The sequence below is a fragment of the Martes martes genome (genome assembly GCF_963455335.1).
Source record: "Martes martes genome assembly, chromosome: 12".
In the NCBI taxonomy this organism is placed as follows: Eukaryota; Metazoa; Chordata; class Mammalia; order Carnivora; family Mustelidae; genus Martes; species Martes martes.
Window position 1 is genome coordinate 85734132 of NC_137900.1, and position 15892 is coordinate 85750023.

The 15892-nt window shown below is 59.0% G+C and overlaps 1 protein-coding gene across 1 annotated transcript in view; it reads left to right on the top strand.

The window, feature by feature from the left end:
- Positions 1–15892, top strand: part of NEK6 (NIMA related kinase 6) — an 83266-nt gene that overhangs the window by 25868 nt on the left and 41506 nt on the right. Inside the window, exon 2 of the mRNA XM_080820439.1 lies at positions 12768–12885. Within this exon, the coding sequence (XP_080676565.1) occupies positions 12796–12885 (90 nt within the window). The 5' untranslated portion in view covers positions 12768–12795. The remainder of the gene's footprint in view (positions 1–12767; positions 12886–15892) is intronic.

Genomic DNA, 15892 nt, shown 5'->3' on the forward strand with positions numbered 1-15892 from the left:
CTTGCTTAACAATCCCAAGAGGTGCGTCCTACCCAGCCTCCTGTTTGCAGAAGAGGGAACAGCAAAAAGGTGACTTTGGGACTTGCCCTGAGCTCGTGTGGCTGGGCCAAGGCAGTGCAGGATTTGAACTTCAGGCTCTCTGACTCCAGAGCCTGTGCTGGGCTGCCTCTCCGCCTCCTTATGGCCTGGCCGCTTGGTCCCAGGCCAACCCAGTGCCACCACCTCCCTGAAGCCGCCTTGATTAGCTCAGATTAGAAGCAATGGCCCCCTTTGTGGTTTTGCAACCCAGAGAAGCACTTTGCTCTGGTTCCCCCCACTCCCCATCACACTGGCTTTTTCCCTGAGGGCAGGAAGCTGGTGTGTGTGCCAAAGAGGATGTCCAGGTAAGTGAGGACTCGGGCCTGCATTTTCATCCAGGGGCTGCCTTCCTGCAGCAGGGACTCCTCCGGCAAGTCACAGGCCTCTGGGCCTCAGTCTCCTCAACTGTCACATGGCTGCACCGTCTGCCTCGCAGGGTTGCTTCATGAGGGCACAAATTGCCAATGCTCCTGAGGGCTCTGGTCCAGCACCAAAAACAGGGGCCACTCTAGCGAGAACCCCCCACCTACTTCCCCTGCCTCCGTCGTTGTGGGTCTGGGAGCCGGGAGGCCTCTGAGCCACGCCCCACTATGCTGTGGCTTGTCTCGAATGGGGCAGGCAGTGTTCATGGGGCTTCTGAGTCTTCTAAAACCAGACAGAGTGTGCCCTCTGCGATTCCAGACCCAGAAGATCTGGTTTTTCTCCCAGGAATGGGCACACGATTAGATGCGGGATCCCTGAGCTCAGCTGTGGGGCACCAGCAAGGTCTCCGTCAGCCTCCTCCAAAACGTCAGTGCAGAAAGAGCCCTGCCCAGCTCATCCCACCACCCGACCATGGGGCTGACCAACCGTGCTCTCGGTGGGAAACTGAGCCCCAGACACAGGCTGCGATTTCCCCAGGGTCAAGCAGTCCTCTGAGAGTCCCCGAGGGGCCCTGTGACACCCCCCACCCCCAGCCACCACGCCCTGTGCCACAGCTCAGAGCAGAAATTCCCCACAGCAGTTACCAATGGGCTTGCACTGCCCAGGCCCTGCTTGGGTCATCGAGGGTCCTGGGGGGAGGACACAACGCAGGATGGTACAGGCACCGCCCTGGTGGGGCCCCAGCAGCTGGGATTGCCTGCTGGCCAGTCACTCCACACCAGGTGGCAAGACTGGACGGAGAAGGGGGGCTCGGCCTCGTGGGGATGGTGCTGGAGGCGCATGCTGGCTCTGGAGGCCCCGAGAGCCCTGCAGCGGGCGGAGGGGTGGGGGTGCCTGTCTGAGCCCCTCTGCGCCACTCTATCTTCTCATCCATGTCCGGGGTGGATAGCAGGGCAGTGACCAGCAGTGACCATGAATGCGGGAGGGCGTGTCGGCTGAGTAGAGCTGACTTAGACTTCTGGAAGTTTCTTGCCCTCACCATCCTCCCCAGGCCCAGGAGGAAGAGGAAGGCTCCCCGGGGTTGGCTCACCCAGCGTGGATCTGTTTTCCCTGGGTGCTGGGCTGCGTCCCCAGAGGCAGGAGCACAGGAGCCCCTAGAGGCAGGTCTCTGCCCTGGGGAGAATTCCTCTCCAGGAGACAGGAGCCCAGAAGCAGAAGAAAAACAGGGTTTAGACAGAAGGTGCCCAACTCGGGGGCCTGACCCGGCCAGTCGGGAGCTTCCTCTCTTGAGTCAAGGCTGATGACACCCACGTAGTCGGGTCATGGAGGACTGTCCTTGAAGCGTGTGGCATACACCAGGGCCTGGGTGGGGGCCCTAGCCCGCAGGCCTGGGGAAGGCTGGCCTGGGCCCAGCAGCGGCCACCCAGGGGGCCAGCACCTGGCATATGCCCGACAGTTGGGCCCGGCCAGCGGGGAAGGTATGTTGGCAGGTGGCCGAGCTGCAGTGCCAGGATCTGGCTTGGTGTGTCCTCTGGGGCCTCAGCTGCCATATGCCTGTGTCAGTCCCAGCGCTCGGGCTGCAGATGGGGCATGGGGGGGGGGTATCTAGGGTGGAGGTGGCTCTTGTTCTGGGGGAGGGAGGCCGGTGTCTGCCATGGGAGTGCTTCTCGGAGATCGGAGGCCGAGGGTTGGGGCCGGCCTGGAGCCTTCCCGCTTCCTCCCATATATGTGCAGGTCCCCGGCTCTGAGCCCGCTGCAGAGTGCCGTTCCCCTCTGCTTCTGAACCTGCCTGTTCATGTACGCCAGCTCAGCCTCTCCCTGGTGTAAGCAGCTGTCCAGGACCTCACCTGGCCCAAAGTGAGAATCCGGCCGTCCTTTTGTGGCGGGCACGTTTCATGTTCTTTTCTGGTTTCTGAATCTGTTTCTGTGTTCGGGGGTTCCCTCCTGCGGAGGCGAGAAGAGCAAGGGGGTTTTGAGTGACCCTCAGCCCAGGCCCTGCACAGACAGCAGCTGGGAAGACCTACGGAAGGAGGAAAGTTAGGAACACCCCGAGTCCTGGCTCCTGGATCTGTGGTCTTGAGGGTTCAGAGGGTATGGGGCCCGAATAAGAACGTAATACTGATGTCTGTTACGTCTCAGGCCCACAGCCACGGGCTTTTGATTCATATAATGTCACCTCCCCCATTCGGCAACCCCAGGTGGTAACACCGGGGCATGGGAAGCTGGGACATGGCAGAGCCAGGACTCAAACCCACGGTGGCCGCCTACCAGAGCCCTCGCCTGTCAGGCAACAGATATGTTTGGCTCAGCTTACAAAGGAAGAGACTAGAGAGGGTGAGGCTTTTAAAGGGACGGCAAGGACTTTTATACTTCTTAGCACTTGGTGGGCCCCATTAAGGATGGGTGGGGCTGGAGTACAAGGGACTCGGGAAGGGTACCTCGGCACTCCCGGATCCCAGGCTGGTTTAGTCCTGTCATCTGCTGTCAGGGTGCCTGGTTCCGGGTTGGGGGCGAGGACTTCATAAAGAGCCTACAGAGCAAACCCCTTTGCCCACAAACCCCTGCCACAGCTGGGCTCACGGCCCTAGCAAGTCGCTAGACCTCCAGCCTCAGTTTCCTGGGAGGGAAAATGGGGGAGCAGGACTGATGGCGGTCTGAGCCTGCCAGTGTGGGGCACACAATGTTTTCTCCTAGACTGGTGGCCACTGCCATCAGATGCCCGTCCCTGGGGAGCTGCGGGCTCTCTGGTGGCTGTGACAAGTTCCAGTCACCACGGAGGTGACAGCGGAGCTATTTTTGGAGCAGCGCGTGGTGGGGGAGTTTCCTTTTGGCAGTGACTGGGGATGGGAGTCTTGGGCAGGGGAAGTCCCGTACCGAGACAGGGCCGGCCCCTCTTCCTTCAGTCGCCCTGGCACAGGGAGGCCGCCCAGGTCCCCAGAGGCCGCTGCACCACACATCCACCCTCCACCCTGAGCTGAGCAGCCCTCCTCCTGAGCCCCTCAGGAGCCACTTTGCAAGGTACTGGCCTTTGCCCTGCCCCCGGCCACGGGGAACCCCTCACTCTTTCCTGCCGCCTGGGGCCACCACCCTTGCCCTGAGGGTGCGCCTGGCCAGTGGCAGGGAGGCCGTTGGGAGAGACTTCTGGAGCCTGGGCACCTGGCCTGGCCGAGCCTCTGCCACCACCGCCCCCCTCCTCGATTGTCTGCCAGGTGGGGGCTGCCGGTGGGTGAAGGCGATCAGCCTGGCATGGCCTTTGTCGCCGCCCAGGTGGGAGGTGAGGGCCATTGCCAACGATGGGCTTCACACTGAGTGATCACGGGCTTTGCCAGAACGCCTGAGGTTATGAGGGAAGCAGAAAAAGCAATTTTTTTCCCCTTCTGGGATGAGTTTTGGCTACCTGGGCTCGTTTCTGATCTCTGAGCCGTGAGTTCTCTGCAAGACTCTCCCACCAGAAACTGCCGTCCCTGGGATTATGGTCGTTCTCCTGGGGCCTGGCACCAACTTCTTACAAACACTGAGGCTGGGGGCTGCCCCGCTGGGTTTCCTCCTTCCGTTACTGGTTGTCAGGGCTGAAGCCATGGTCTGGGACAGGATAGGGGGGTAGAGGAATTTCTCCCTGAAACTGCCCGTTCCCTGTGGCCCCTGGAATGAGCCGATCTGGGGCCCCAGGCTTTTCCTTCCTGGCCTCTGGTGTTTACAGACCGGGTCAGCAGCCTTTAACCTGGCCCTCCCTTTGTGGCCTGTTGGAGCCACAGAGGTGAGTGGTTTGGTCTCTGTCTTCGCGGAAATCTCCAGTCGGCGAGAGAAAAACGTGAGCAGGCAGTGACGACATGGGCACCAACACCGTGGAGCCAGGGAGTCACTGACTGGGGGAGTACAGGAAGACTGCTTGGAGGAGGTACCCCAAGTCTGGCTCTGAAGAAGGAGCCAGATTTGCCGGAAGCACTTCATTCCGGGGAGGGGGGTAGAGTCTACTAAGGCCTGGAGGAGAGAATGAGTTCATTTATCAGAGGGGTAGGGGTGCTCAGCATGGGGGCAGTGGGGGGACTGCCTAAAGAGTGTGACATTCCCAGCAGGCTGAGATCCCGCCTTCCTCTGGCTCCAGTCTGCAGGGCTTGCCCCAAGCACATGAGATGAAAACCCAGACTTTAGAGAGAGTTAGACCTGGGTTCAAACACAGGGCTTGCCATCTGCTAGAGCCAGGGGCTCGGCGGGCCACTTATCTGTGCCTTGGTTTCTTATTCTGTAAGACCGGGTTGTCTCAGACATCCCGGCAGGGCTGTGCAGAGGCGCGGCCTTTTAACTCCTTGGCACTTAGAAAGTGCCGGATATCTTCCTCTTCCAAGTGGGTGGGATGAAACATGGCCTTCAACGGGTCCTGGAACCAGAGACCTTCCTGGACAGAAACCAACGGCCTCGTTGCTCCTTTCCTGAAAGATGAGATGTTTACAGCGCCTACATTTTTTTTTCCTTCCAGAATTGAGTTTTATTATCCTAGTAGGAGGAAATGAAAGGTGCTTGGGGACCTTCTTAATTTTAAAAAGGCTCTGGACAGCCCTGCCGTGGGAGGGGAGGTGTGTGTTGAATGGCTTGGCGACTTCTGCCGGAGCTCAGACGGTGGGAACCATGCACGGGAGGGCGTGTGCTCCTTGCCTGGGGCTCCAGACGCAGGGCAGGAGCCGTCGGCCCTCTACCTGACTGGTCCGAAGTGCGTGCAGCCAGGCCCCAGGTGAGGCACCTGTGGTTTCGAGATGACGGCAGACGTTGGCTCCTGCTCCAAAGGCCCGAAGAGGAGGAAGAGAGGGTGGCCTAGGAAGCAGTTGGTGCCCATACGGTGGGCTTCGGGAAGAACTCCGCTGTGTGGACACCAACAGAGGGGAAGGGGGGGCCTGGGTAGTGCCTGGCTGCCCCTGCACGCCCACTCTCTGGGGTCCGACTGTTTCTTCTTTATGGATGGAGACAGCCAAGACACAATTTGCCTGGGAAACCACAGGTGTCGAGCCTGAGTAGGACCCAGGATCTGGTCCTGCTCTATGTGTGTGACTTTGCCTGTGACCGTCCTAGGATCCCCGCTGTTGTGTGTGGTTGGGAAGGGGACGTCCCTCTGCTCAGGGGCCTGGGGTTGGGGTGGAAGAGTTGGGAAAGGTAGGAGGCAGGCCCAGACCAGCTGGGCAGAACTTGGAATGCCTTGTGCAGGCCCACGGGTCTTGTCTTGGAGACCTTCGGGCGGGAGCTGCAGATTGCGATCGATGCGTCTGTTAGGGACTGGGGGAGGGGGGAGCCTTCCTGCCGTGGGCTGGAGGTTGGCTTAGCAGGCCGGAGATCAGTGGCCGGCCCCTGGGTTCTGCAAGACCCACCCTGTGAAGAGGCCCCGGTGCTCGGAGAGGCCGGGGCTGGTCATGGCCCCGGGTGTTAGAGAAGACAGGCTCCTGCTGGTCCTGAAGCTGAGGAATCCAAGCGGCATGTTTGGCTTTTGGGGTGGGGCGTGAGGGGACGTAGGACCAGTCAGGAAACCAGACGCCGTCTGTGGCTCATCCCCTATGGCTCCCAGGCCCCCGTGACTCTGGCCCGAGATCTGGCTGCTTCCTGTCAAATGATGAATGGGTAACGTCTGCTTATCCCAAAACCAGAAGAGAAGTGGGGCTGGGGTAGGGGGAGGACACAGCAGCTGGAGCCAAACTTCTGGACCGGAATTCATTCATTCGTTCCAAGGCACTAGGGGAGTCCGGCAGACTCGGTTCCAAGTGTTAGTCCTGCCCATGGGCTGCTGTGTGAACTGGGGCCCATCCCTCAACCAGTCTGAACTTCTGTATCCTCTTCTACACCAGGTGGATCTTAGCAGCCCCCACCTAGCGTGCCCACGAGGGAGTGAGGTATGCCCGGCACTTGGTGCGTGCCTGCTGCGTACACAGCATGTGCCGTGCTAGTGGGGGGGCTGCTGTCCTGCCCTCCCTGCCAACCCGTCTACGTGTGCAGGACATTCCTTCCGGCCCCAGGCGCTTGCACTCGGACATGAAGTCGGGTTTCTTTGGGGGCTCACAGCCTTGCTGGTCCAGGAAGCAAGTGTAAAGGGCCGCGTTCTCCAACATGTAGACTCTGGCAAGTCCCTTTTCTCCTCAAAGCCTCTTTCCTCGTCTGCAGAATGGGAGCGCCGGCCCCTCTGGGGCTGCCTGGGAGCCACTCTGATCACTCAGCTCAGGGGAGGCGCTTAATGTGGGTGTTGTCTGAGGCCGAAGCTGGTCCTGCCTTCACCCCACCACCGGGCTCCAGGAGCTGCAGCGTCTCCTTGCTGGGCCTCAGATCTCCACTCGAGAAGGGGCCTGCAGGGGTGTGTTGGGCCGGCTGGCCTGTGGCACCTCTCCTCTCCGGCAGCAGGCACCTGTCCTAGGCTTCTGCCACCAGGGGCCTGCTGGCCAAATGGAAATAGCCCCCGGGTGCCCACACCTGGTGCCCGTGTTGGGTCACTCAGGGTCACTTACTCAGGGAGGAAAGAGGACCGTGGGGGGAGGTTGTGAAGTCACCGCGCTGGCTTCCTGCTTTGGGAAAACAACCCGTAAAGCTGTTCACCACTCTGGAAGAACTGAGAAGAGGAGAGGCCTTCCTCAGGGAAACTGGCCTGAGGTGTGACGTCCAGGTGATGTGCCTGCCTCAGTTGACGCAGCGAGAATGTGGCCTTGTGGCCGCCAGGAGAACCCTGACCGCATGCAGACGTGCGTGCATACATCTAAGAAAAGGCAGGCAGGACACACTGTTTCCACCCCAGGGTCTGAGAACAAAGATGTGATCAAATACTTGACCCCCCATGGAATATGAATGCATCACCACGAGACCCCCCCATAAGACCCCCCAACATACACAGCCTCACGTGCATAGACCCCCAAACCTGCCCTGAGCCTTCCTGGGGTCTCCAGTCGTCTTTCAGGGGGAGGGTAAGGGCCTCTGTGGGCTGCCAGCCTCCAAGACGTGTATCATTTCACAGTAGGGAAAGGAGGGACACGACGTCTCTAGATGAAGTTTCCAGAAATTGGGAGGCAACGGCCAGGTGACAGTCTGTCCAGGGGACAGAAAGGCCCCTGGAGAAGCCTCCTTGCCCAGCCCAGGAGGAAGCCCCTTCCGGGGATGCTTGAATGAAACCCAAGGCCCACATAAGTAGGCGCTCCAGCTGAAGGCCAGGCCGCTAGGAAAGGGTCACGGTGTTTTGCAAAGGTAGCCACAGTTCACATTAGCGATGGAGGCATTTGTTCCAGAGTGGTCCCAAAGAGGGCATGCGGTGAGGCAGATGAAGCATGACCTGGGGGCCAACAGCCCCGGCTCTGTCGCTCACCAGCTATGTGGCCCTGGGCAAGTCCCCACCCTTCTCTGAGCCCCAGTCCCCACGTCTGCCGCTTGTCCGCTGCCCAGTGAGGGTTAGTGCAGATGAGAGTCTCCAAGGACGTTCACATGTGTCAGGCTCTGCTGGAGGGAGTTCTCATCTGTGAACACATTCAGTCCTCTCGATCTTGAGCAGAACATCTCACTTTCCAGATGAGGAAACTGAGTCACTGCATGGCAAAATGAAGCCAGGCCAGGATTTGAGCCGAGGCACCTGGGCTCCCCGGCAGGCCTCGCTGAACCCTTGGGCGCATCCTGATTTGGTTCCTGGGCACCTGGGGGACACGCACATGTGGGGAGCCCGGGTTGGGAACTACACTAGGCGTTCATGGTGCCTCCAAAATGCAGGGCCGTGGTTCCCCACGGAAGGAAGGTCCTCAGTGCGGCCTGTGCCTGGGTCTCACATTCCATGCATTTTTGGCCCCTGACTTGAGCTTGGCAGCCTGGGCCTCATTGTTCTGCGACTTGGCAGGAGCTGCCTGGCCCAGGCTGCCAGCGCCCTGGGCTGCGCAGGGATGCGCGTGTCTGCTGAAGGGCTTTCCCCACGCTCCGCGGCTCAGCCGTCTGAATCTCTGTCTTGTTCTTTCTGCATCCACACCCCCTAAGAAAAAGTTTGGGGCAGGAATCTCCAGCAAAGGGGTTGGGCTTCCACTGGGGTACAGACAGAATGCAGTTTCTGCAAATGCAGCACGCAGGAGAGCAAGAGGCAGGGGTATCTTGGACCCAGGAGGGGCTTTGGAGTCATTGAGAGCAAATCTCCCCTGTGCAGCTCACTGGCCTCACTACACTGAGCTTCCTCTCTCAGCCTGTTTCCTCATCTATAAAATGGGTCTACAAAGAGCCCCAGGATGCATGGGAAGGGTCTGGCCCACTGGAAGCGTTCAGAGAACCTTCATTGCCTTCCTCCCAAACATCCCCCCTTCCCTTTCTGCCTCCCTCCCTCCCACCACACCCCGTCTGTCCTCCTCCCACCTCCTCTCCACCCTTCCTCTCCCCTCCTCCTTCCCCTTTGCAGTGTCCCTCTCTGACACTCGGAGACTGTGACTTGCGGAATCCTCCTTGGCCACTTCTTTCCTGGAACAAAGGCCCCTCTTCTTTACTGGGGAACATGTGGTGCAACACTTCCATTAGGTTCTGGATAGAACAGCTCTTAGGAACAGTAACTTAACCAAAGCTCCAGGGTGTTGGCAGAAAAGGTACCATGGACAGCAGAGCTACATCATCGTGATGCTATCCCAGAGGCCCCTGTGATGGAAAATGGCCCCTTGTGGCCCTCCAGCCTTGGGACCACCCCTGCCCGCTCAGCACGGGCCCTATTTTTGAGGAAAGGGGCTTGTTCGGTGGGGAGATGATGTAGGAAGTTCTCCACCTTGTGTGTAAGGAAAGGAAGATGATTGTCACTGAGAGCTTGGGAGGAGAGCAGTGTGGTGGTTTCGGACAAAGATGCCACCAGGGCTATGAGTCCTGGCTCCACTGCCACGGATCTGGGCAGATCTCTTAACCTCCCTGTGCCTCAGTTTTCCATTCTGTAAAATGGGACAGTAATAGACCCTATCCCATGAGAGACAGGGTCTCTTAAATGAGAGGGGCTAAGAGGTAAAATGAGAAAGGCCTAGCATGATCAGGGCACACACCTGTTGACTCATCCTTATTGTTGCTGGTATTTCTGATGAGACCAGGGACCCCTCAGTGGTGCTCCTGGAGCCCCGTGTGAGGCCTGGGGTGGGCTCCTGAGTGTGCAGTCTGCAGCCTCTGGGCACAGATGTTGGGAGGGTGCCGCTAATAACCACACAGGGCAAGTGGAGATGACCTTGGCAGACACCTGCTAAGCCTCCGCCCAGTCTGACTTGCCCAGTCTCCCAGCTGGTGAGGGCCAGGGCCAGGATGCAAACTCGGGCCCACTGGCCCCAAGAGGCTGGGTGGGGTTAGATGCGGGTGGGGGGAGATGTAGAGACACACGCCGTGGTTCGTAGTCCACACGAAGTCTGTGGGCCGGTGGGTGGGCGCCTGTGTGGGCCTGGCCGCTGAGCCACTTTGACACTTTCAGAGATAAAGACAGAACCTTCTTGCTGAAGACAGTTCTTCTCCAACCTCTCCCTGGAGGTCTCCCTAAGGGCAGAGGACGGTGAACGTGTCACCCCGAGGGGTTTGGGGGTGCAGCCCGCAGAGCCTGCAGGAGTCTGGGGTTTTATCTTAAAATGCATGCGCATTTTACATTCTCTTCCCTATGAATCCATTTATGGCGCACACATCCCCCCACCCCCCCCCACCCCCCCCCCCCCCGTGAGTAACAGCACTGCCTCCGGAAGCCGCTCGTGTTTGTGTGTTTATCCTGGGGCTTTTCCTCCAGGGCCTCACTGTGTCCCCCTGCGGGTGTGCACTCTGCGGTGGGAGCGCAGGCACAGATGGTGGCGAGACACCAAGGGGGCCGTGGTCCCATCTGCATTTCAGGAAGCCTCTGCGGCCCTCACAGAGGAGGGCTTGGTGAGCAGGGCGTGGGCGCGGGGAGGCCCAGGGGCCCTGGTGGGAGGTGAGTCCCACACTGGGACAGAGTCAGGGCAATGCGGGGGGCGGGAGAGGCCTCCAAAGTACAGACACACCCCCACAGCACCCTCCTCCCTCCCCGGATCCAGGACAAGAGATAAAAAAGTGTAAGAAATCTATCCATAAAATGCCCTGTCTGTGGGTCGAACCTGGCTCAGGGCTGGCAGCTTCACAACCAGGTGACAGCACGGGCCACACCTGGCTGGACACGGCCCTCGCCCTGCATGCACTCCCCACTGCCAAGGGCTCCTCTGTGAGCCCCAGTCGGGTGGCCTTGCTTTCTGCCGTCTCCTGTGTGCTCAAAAGCAGCTTTACCCCAAAGCAGCTGCCAGTGCACAGCGTGTGAGGGAGGAGTCGGCCTGTCCTGAGGGCACAGAGGAAGAGTGGGCGCTGGACCCCAGAAGGCCTAGAGAGGCTTGGGGAACCTTCGAGGGCAGAGCTAGGGAGGCAGAACTGGAGAGTCCAGCTCAGTGGGTCATTGAGGGCTTGGCGGACATCCTTTGAGGAGGCATCACAGACATCCCTGAGCCTGGGCGGGCTAGATGCCACCCACGGCAGCGGGAGAAGGAAGGGAGAGATTCCTCTTCCGCCGCCAGGACGCCCGTGTTCACGAGGGTGGGCCTTGACTTGGGAGGTCTGTGCAGCGGAGCTTGTCGAACTGCTGGACCCCGGGAGGGCTCTCAGTCTGGGGTTTGGCTGCTGGGTATAGATGGAGAGAGGCAGAGTCCGTCTGGGGAGAAAGTGCTGTCTTCGGTTGGTTCTCCAGACACAGACCCTGCGAGTGAGCAAACCATAAGGGAGTGGGAGAGGCAGACAAGCTGGGGTGTGATCTCGGACCAAACCCACAGCCTCCACCCAGGGCCTGGAGCGTGAGTCACGCCTCACACTGTCTGAGTGTCCCGACCCGGCCAAGGGCACTTTCACACTGGACCCCTTGGTCATTGATTAACAGTTGTCCAAGGGGCTGCCAGTTCCTAGGGACTCTGGCTCTCCCGAGGGTACAGACAAAGCTGCTCCGACAGCCTGGGCCAGTCTTGAGGGGCCCTGTTTGGGGTGTGTGGACTCTGTGGGGCAGCCGGGGCAGGGGTCTGGCAGAAGCAGCAGCAGCCAGATTCGGGGGCCCCTTACCACATGCCTGCTCTGCGACAGGGACCTCCTGGGCATTGGCCCTTTCCATTCTCCGTAGCCCTGTGGGAACCCCAGGGCTACGGGGACCTGGCCTGGCCCTGGACCCAGGAGGTGCTGCAGAAATGCCTGTGGCTACAGGACAGGCTTTCCTCCCAACGAGGAAGGCTTTTCTCCTTGCGTCCCGGAGGGTCGCGCGCGGTGGCCAGGTGCCGGCTCTCACCTCCAGCTGTACAGTGTTTCTGTGCGCCTCAGCCTTGGGCCCTGCCTCAGAGGCAGCGCTGTGCTAGGGAGGCTGGCAGAGGCTCCCTGTGACACCAGGGAAGGTGGTATTAGGAGTGATTCTTAGATGACATTTTGCTCAGGCCCGGGCACATGTGGCTCAGTCAGGCTGGGGTTACCATGGCAACTGGCGGCTAGCAACCTTGACTCTCCTAGGGGCCACTGACATGGCAGCCTAAACCCTGGGGGTTCAGGGGACTGCTCCCTCGTGCAGAGGGCTCTGCACCTGCCCAGAGGTTTATGCCGATGAGGGGGAACCCATGGCCTTGGCCTTCCCTGTGTTTGGGCACCAGGGCCCAGCAAGGATGGAGATGGGCCCAGCTGCTACGCAGTCTGACTCAGCATCTCTCTCCTGACCCCCCCACAGGCGGTCAACCTGGGTTTTTGTGGGGGTGATCATGGGAGCAGGGCTTTGTAACTGCCCCCGGGAGACAGAGACAGGGAGGACAATAATGGGAAAGAACAAGACTTTGGTGGGACGCCTGGGTGGCTCAGCCACTTGGGCGTCTGCCTTCCGCTCAGGTCATGATCCCAGGGTTCTGGGACCGAGCCCCACATCAGGCTCCCTGCTCAGCAAGGAGCCTGCTTCTCCCTTTCCTCCCTGCTTGTGCTCTCTCTCACTATCTCTGTCTTTGTCTCTCAAATAAATAAGTAAATAAAATCTTTAAGGGAAAAAAAAAGTAAGAACCAGGCTGTGGAGCCTAGTACTTGTGGAGTTGAATGGGCACCTCCTTTGCTGGCCGGGTTGGGGCGGAGGGGATGCCTTTAGAGTTTGCCCTGTGCAGAGCCTGTTTCCCCTCCCCCTAGTGGGGACAAACCTCGCACCCTTGTCAGACGGGGTACCGGAGGGAAGGTGTGTCACGTGGGCTTTTGGGTCCCAGCCCTGCACTCCGGGACCCCCACCGGAACATGGGGTGAATGGGCGCACCTCCCCCAGCCCAGGGCCTTCAAGGGGAGAAGGTGAACAGGCGTGTGTGTAAGAAAGCCCACGTTTTCTTTTGCAGCCCGTGCCCCGTGAGGCTGGCATGCAGGATGGCCGGACAGCCCAGCCACATGCCCCCCGGCGGGAGCCCGAACAACCTCTGCCACAGCCCAGGGCCTGCCCACACCCTGGACCCACAGGTGAGTCCTTTGCCTTTGTCTGCAGAGCGCTAGGGCCTCGGCAAGGAGCTCGGGTCCCTGAGGCTGCTTCACCCCAGCGGCTGGAGGAAGCTGCTCCCCACCCCACCCAGACGGAGTCACTTCTGGAATGCTTCCAAGGGTGGGAGTGCAGCTCACTACCAACCTGATCAGCCCTGATACCACTCAGCAGCACTCAGAGATGCCTTCTCTGGGCTGGACTCCCAGATTTCCCTGTGAATGGAACAACTTAGACTCAGCGGGATCAGGGCTGCTTAGAAAGGCCAGGAGAGAGGAGAGAGTGAGTGGCACTGGGGAACGGGCAGCCCGTGCGTGGGGTCAGAAAGCACTTCCTTACTCTCAGCTGAAGTCAGCTTCCCTTTTTGGTTTTAGCTCTGTCCTGGCCCTCTTCAGCCCTTTTCATCTAGAACCAACAGAGCCTCAGGACACTGGTTTCTTTACACCTGCCTCACACTCTGCAGCTCCTCAGAGAGCCAGGCCGCCTCCCGCAGCTTTTCTGAAGGTGGCTTCTGGGGTCCCCAGCTGCATGCATCCTCTGCGGGTTTTGAATGTGCTGTTCCCTGGGCCTGGAGGGCCTTTCCCCGCTCCTCCTCCAGGCCTTGGTCCAAATGCTGCAGCTTCTAGGGAGCCTTCCTGTTCCCTCCCATTCCCTCCCCTGTGCGGCCCAGGCACTGGGCTCTGGCCACAGCATCCCACTGGGGAACTGGTTCCTGTTCCTAAACGGGAGGTCTGGGGTGAGGCTACACCCGTCCCATCATCCCAGGCCAGGCCCAGGGGAGCCCCTCGATGCCGGCTGAGTTCGTGAACAGCAGATACATGTGGCTGTGTGTGGGGCAGAGGCAGGTCTGCTCTTAGATCTGTTTTTTTTTGTTGTTTTTTTTTTTTTTTAATTTTATTTACTTGACAGAGAGAAATCAGAGCTAGGCAGAGAGGCAGACAGAGAGAGGGGGAAGCAGGCTCCTGCTGAGCAGAGAGCCCGATGCGGGGCTCGATCCCAGGACCCCGAGATCATGACCCGAGCCGAAGGCAGAGGCCCAAACCACTGAGCCACCCAGGCGCCCCAGGTCTGCTCTTAGAAAGCACACAGCCTCATGGGAGAGAAAGGGAGGAAACAGGGCAGAAGAAACTCAGGGACCCTTGGAGCTCCAGAAAGCACATGATCTGACCTAGATGGCCAGAGAGGCCGCCTTGAGGAATTGGGACGCAGAGGTCTGGTCGGGGCAGGCTGGCCAGGTCAGACAGGGCCAGGTGCTGCAGGGCCTTGGGGACAGCCTGGGATGATGAAAAGTCATGTCTAGGGTTGGCTTTTTCCCCCAAAGCTAGGAGACCCAAATCAGGGGGAGACTTCGAGATAGCAACCTTTTTGAGCCCCAGAAGGCTCGTCGCAGCCTCTAAGTACTCCTTCCTGTTGGAGGTCATCAGGTGGACTGCTGTTTGACCCACTTGGCCAGGGCTGCCATGTGCAGTTGTGCGGGTGTGCACTGCACTAAAGCGCCTGGTCAAGGAGGCAGCTGAGTCTGAGATCCTTCTCCTACACCTGAGTTTTCATCAACCCATGCTCCCTGTGTGGGGCTCCATCAGCCCAAAAGAAGGAACAATTTTATAGATTCACACAGAGGTGAAACATGTGAATTAGTAGACTAGTGTGTGTGTGTGTGCACACACATGTGTCTGTGTGCACATGCATACACACCCCCCCCGACACACACACAGTGTCCTAGGGCATCTACCCTATTGGTGCTTTCCGCTCCCGTTACTGGATGGGACACGGGCCCATTTCCCAGGTGGAATTTGGGGAGGCAGATCCCAGAAAGCCCAAAGGCCTGTGGACGCTGCTGGTGCCGAGTCCACCAGGACAGCTCACTGATGCTGGGGCCAGTGCGGCCTCCTCGGGTAATGTAGCAATTTGTCATATTAAGTCATTCACTAACAATTGAGTCCCCCTTGATTAATCTCCCAGAATTAGCCAGTTGCATTTTGAGCAATTAGGGTTAATTACAGCCTCATTTGGCAGAGGAGAGAGCCCCGTAATTATTTCGCAAACAAGGCAAGGCGGCGGCGGGCGGCGGCGTCCGGGCGTCTGGTTGCACATGTTGGAGTGGGTAATGACACAGTTAAGTGGAATTAGACACGATTCCCGTCGTTGGGCAGCGGCCGTGGGCAAAGGAGCCCTGTGTCCCACCAGCATCTGGCCGGGGTTGCCGAACCAGGGTGCGCAGCCGTGTAGACACCAGCATGGCCTGGGTCGGGGCGGGAATGAGGCCAGGCGGGCGCTTCCTCTCTCTTCGGCTCACAAAGGGCAGGTATTTAAACACCGTCTGGGGAGACATTGTGGCCCCAATCTTGCCTGTTTCGGGACATAGAAACACCTCAGATTGACAGCAGAGGCATTTTCCTTGAAGGCAGGAGGCCCTGCTGTTTCCCTGAAATCATCCTTAGATAAAGGAGCTGGGGCCCTCGATGGCAAGAATACCGCACTCCGTCTAAACCAGGCGGGGCTCGGATCCCAACTCCAGCCCTTACCAGCCAGGCAACAGCTGGTAAATGAGTTGAGCCTCCGTTTCCTCATCTGTGAAATGGGGCCGTGAAGACTAAGTGAGATGGCGTCTGATGTCGTGGGTGTTAAGGAAATGTGTGCCACTGATTTCATTCTTCTCTTTGAACCTTCATTTTTGTGTTCGTGGCTCAGGAGCCCAGAGCTGAAATGCCCACAGTGTAGAAGGGACCACTTAGCAACCACTCAAACTGGTTTTGTTAAGTTTCTGTGCCCAAGGCTGGTGGTTTATCATTTCTGAGAGTTTTCTAGCTGTGAGAGCTGTCCGCTTATTAAAATATGTTTGCCGAACCCGGTGGAGTCACAAGTGAAATTACTGAGGTTTCAAAGGCGTGAATGAGTGCATGCATGTAATTGAGGGGAAGAGCTCTAATGCCGGATGCTCTAGGATTTTACCACTTCTCTGCAGAGCGTTTTCATCAGGAATGAAACAGA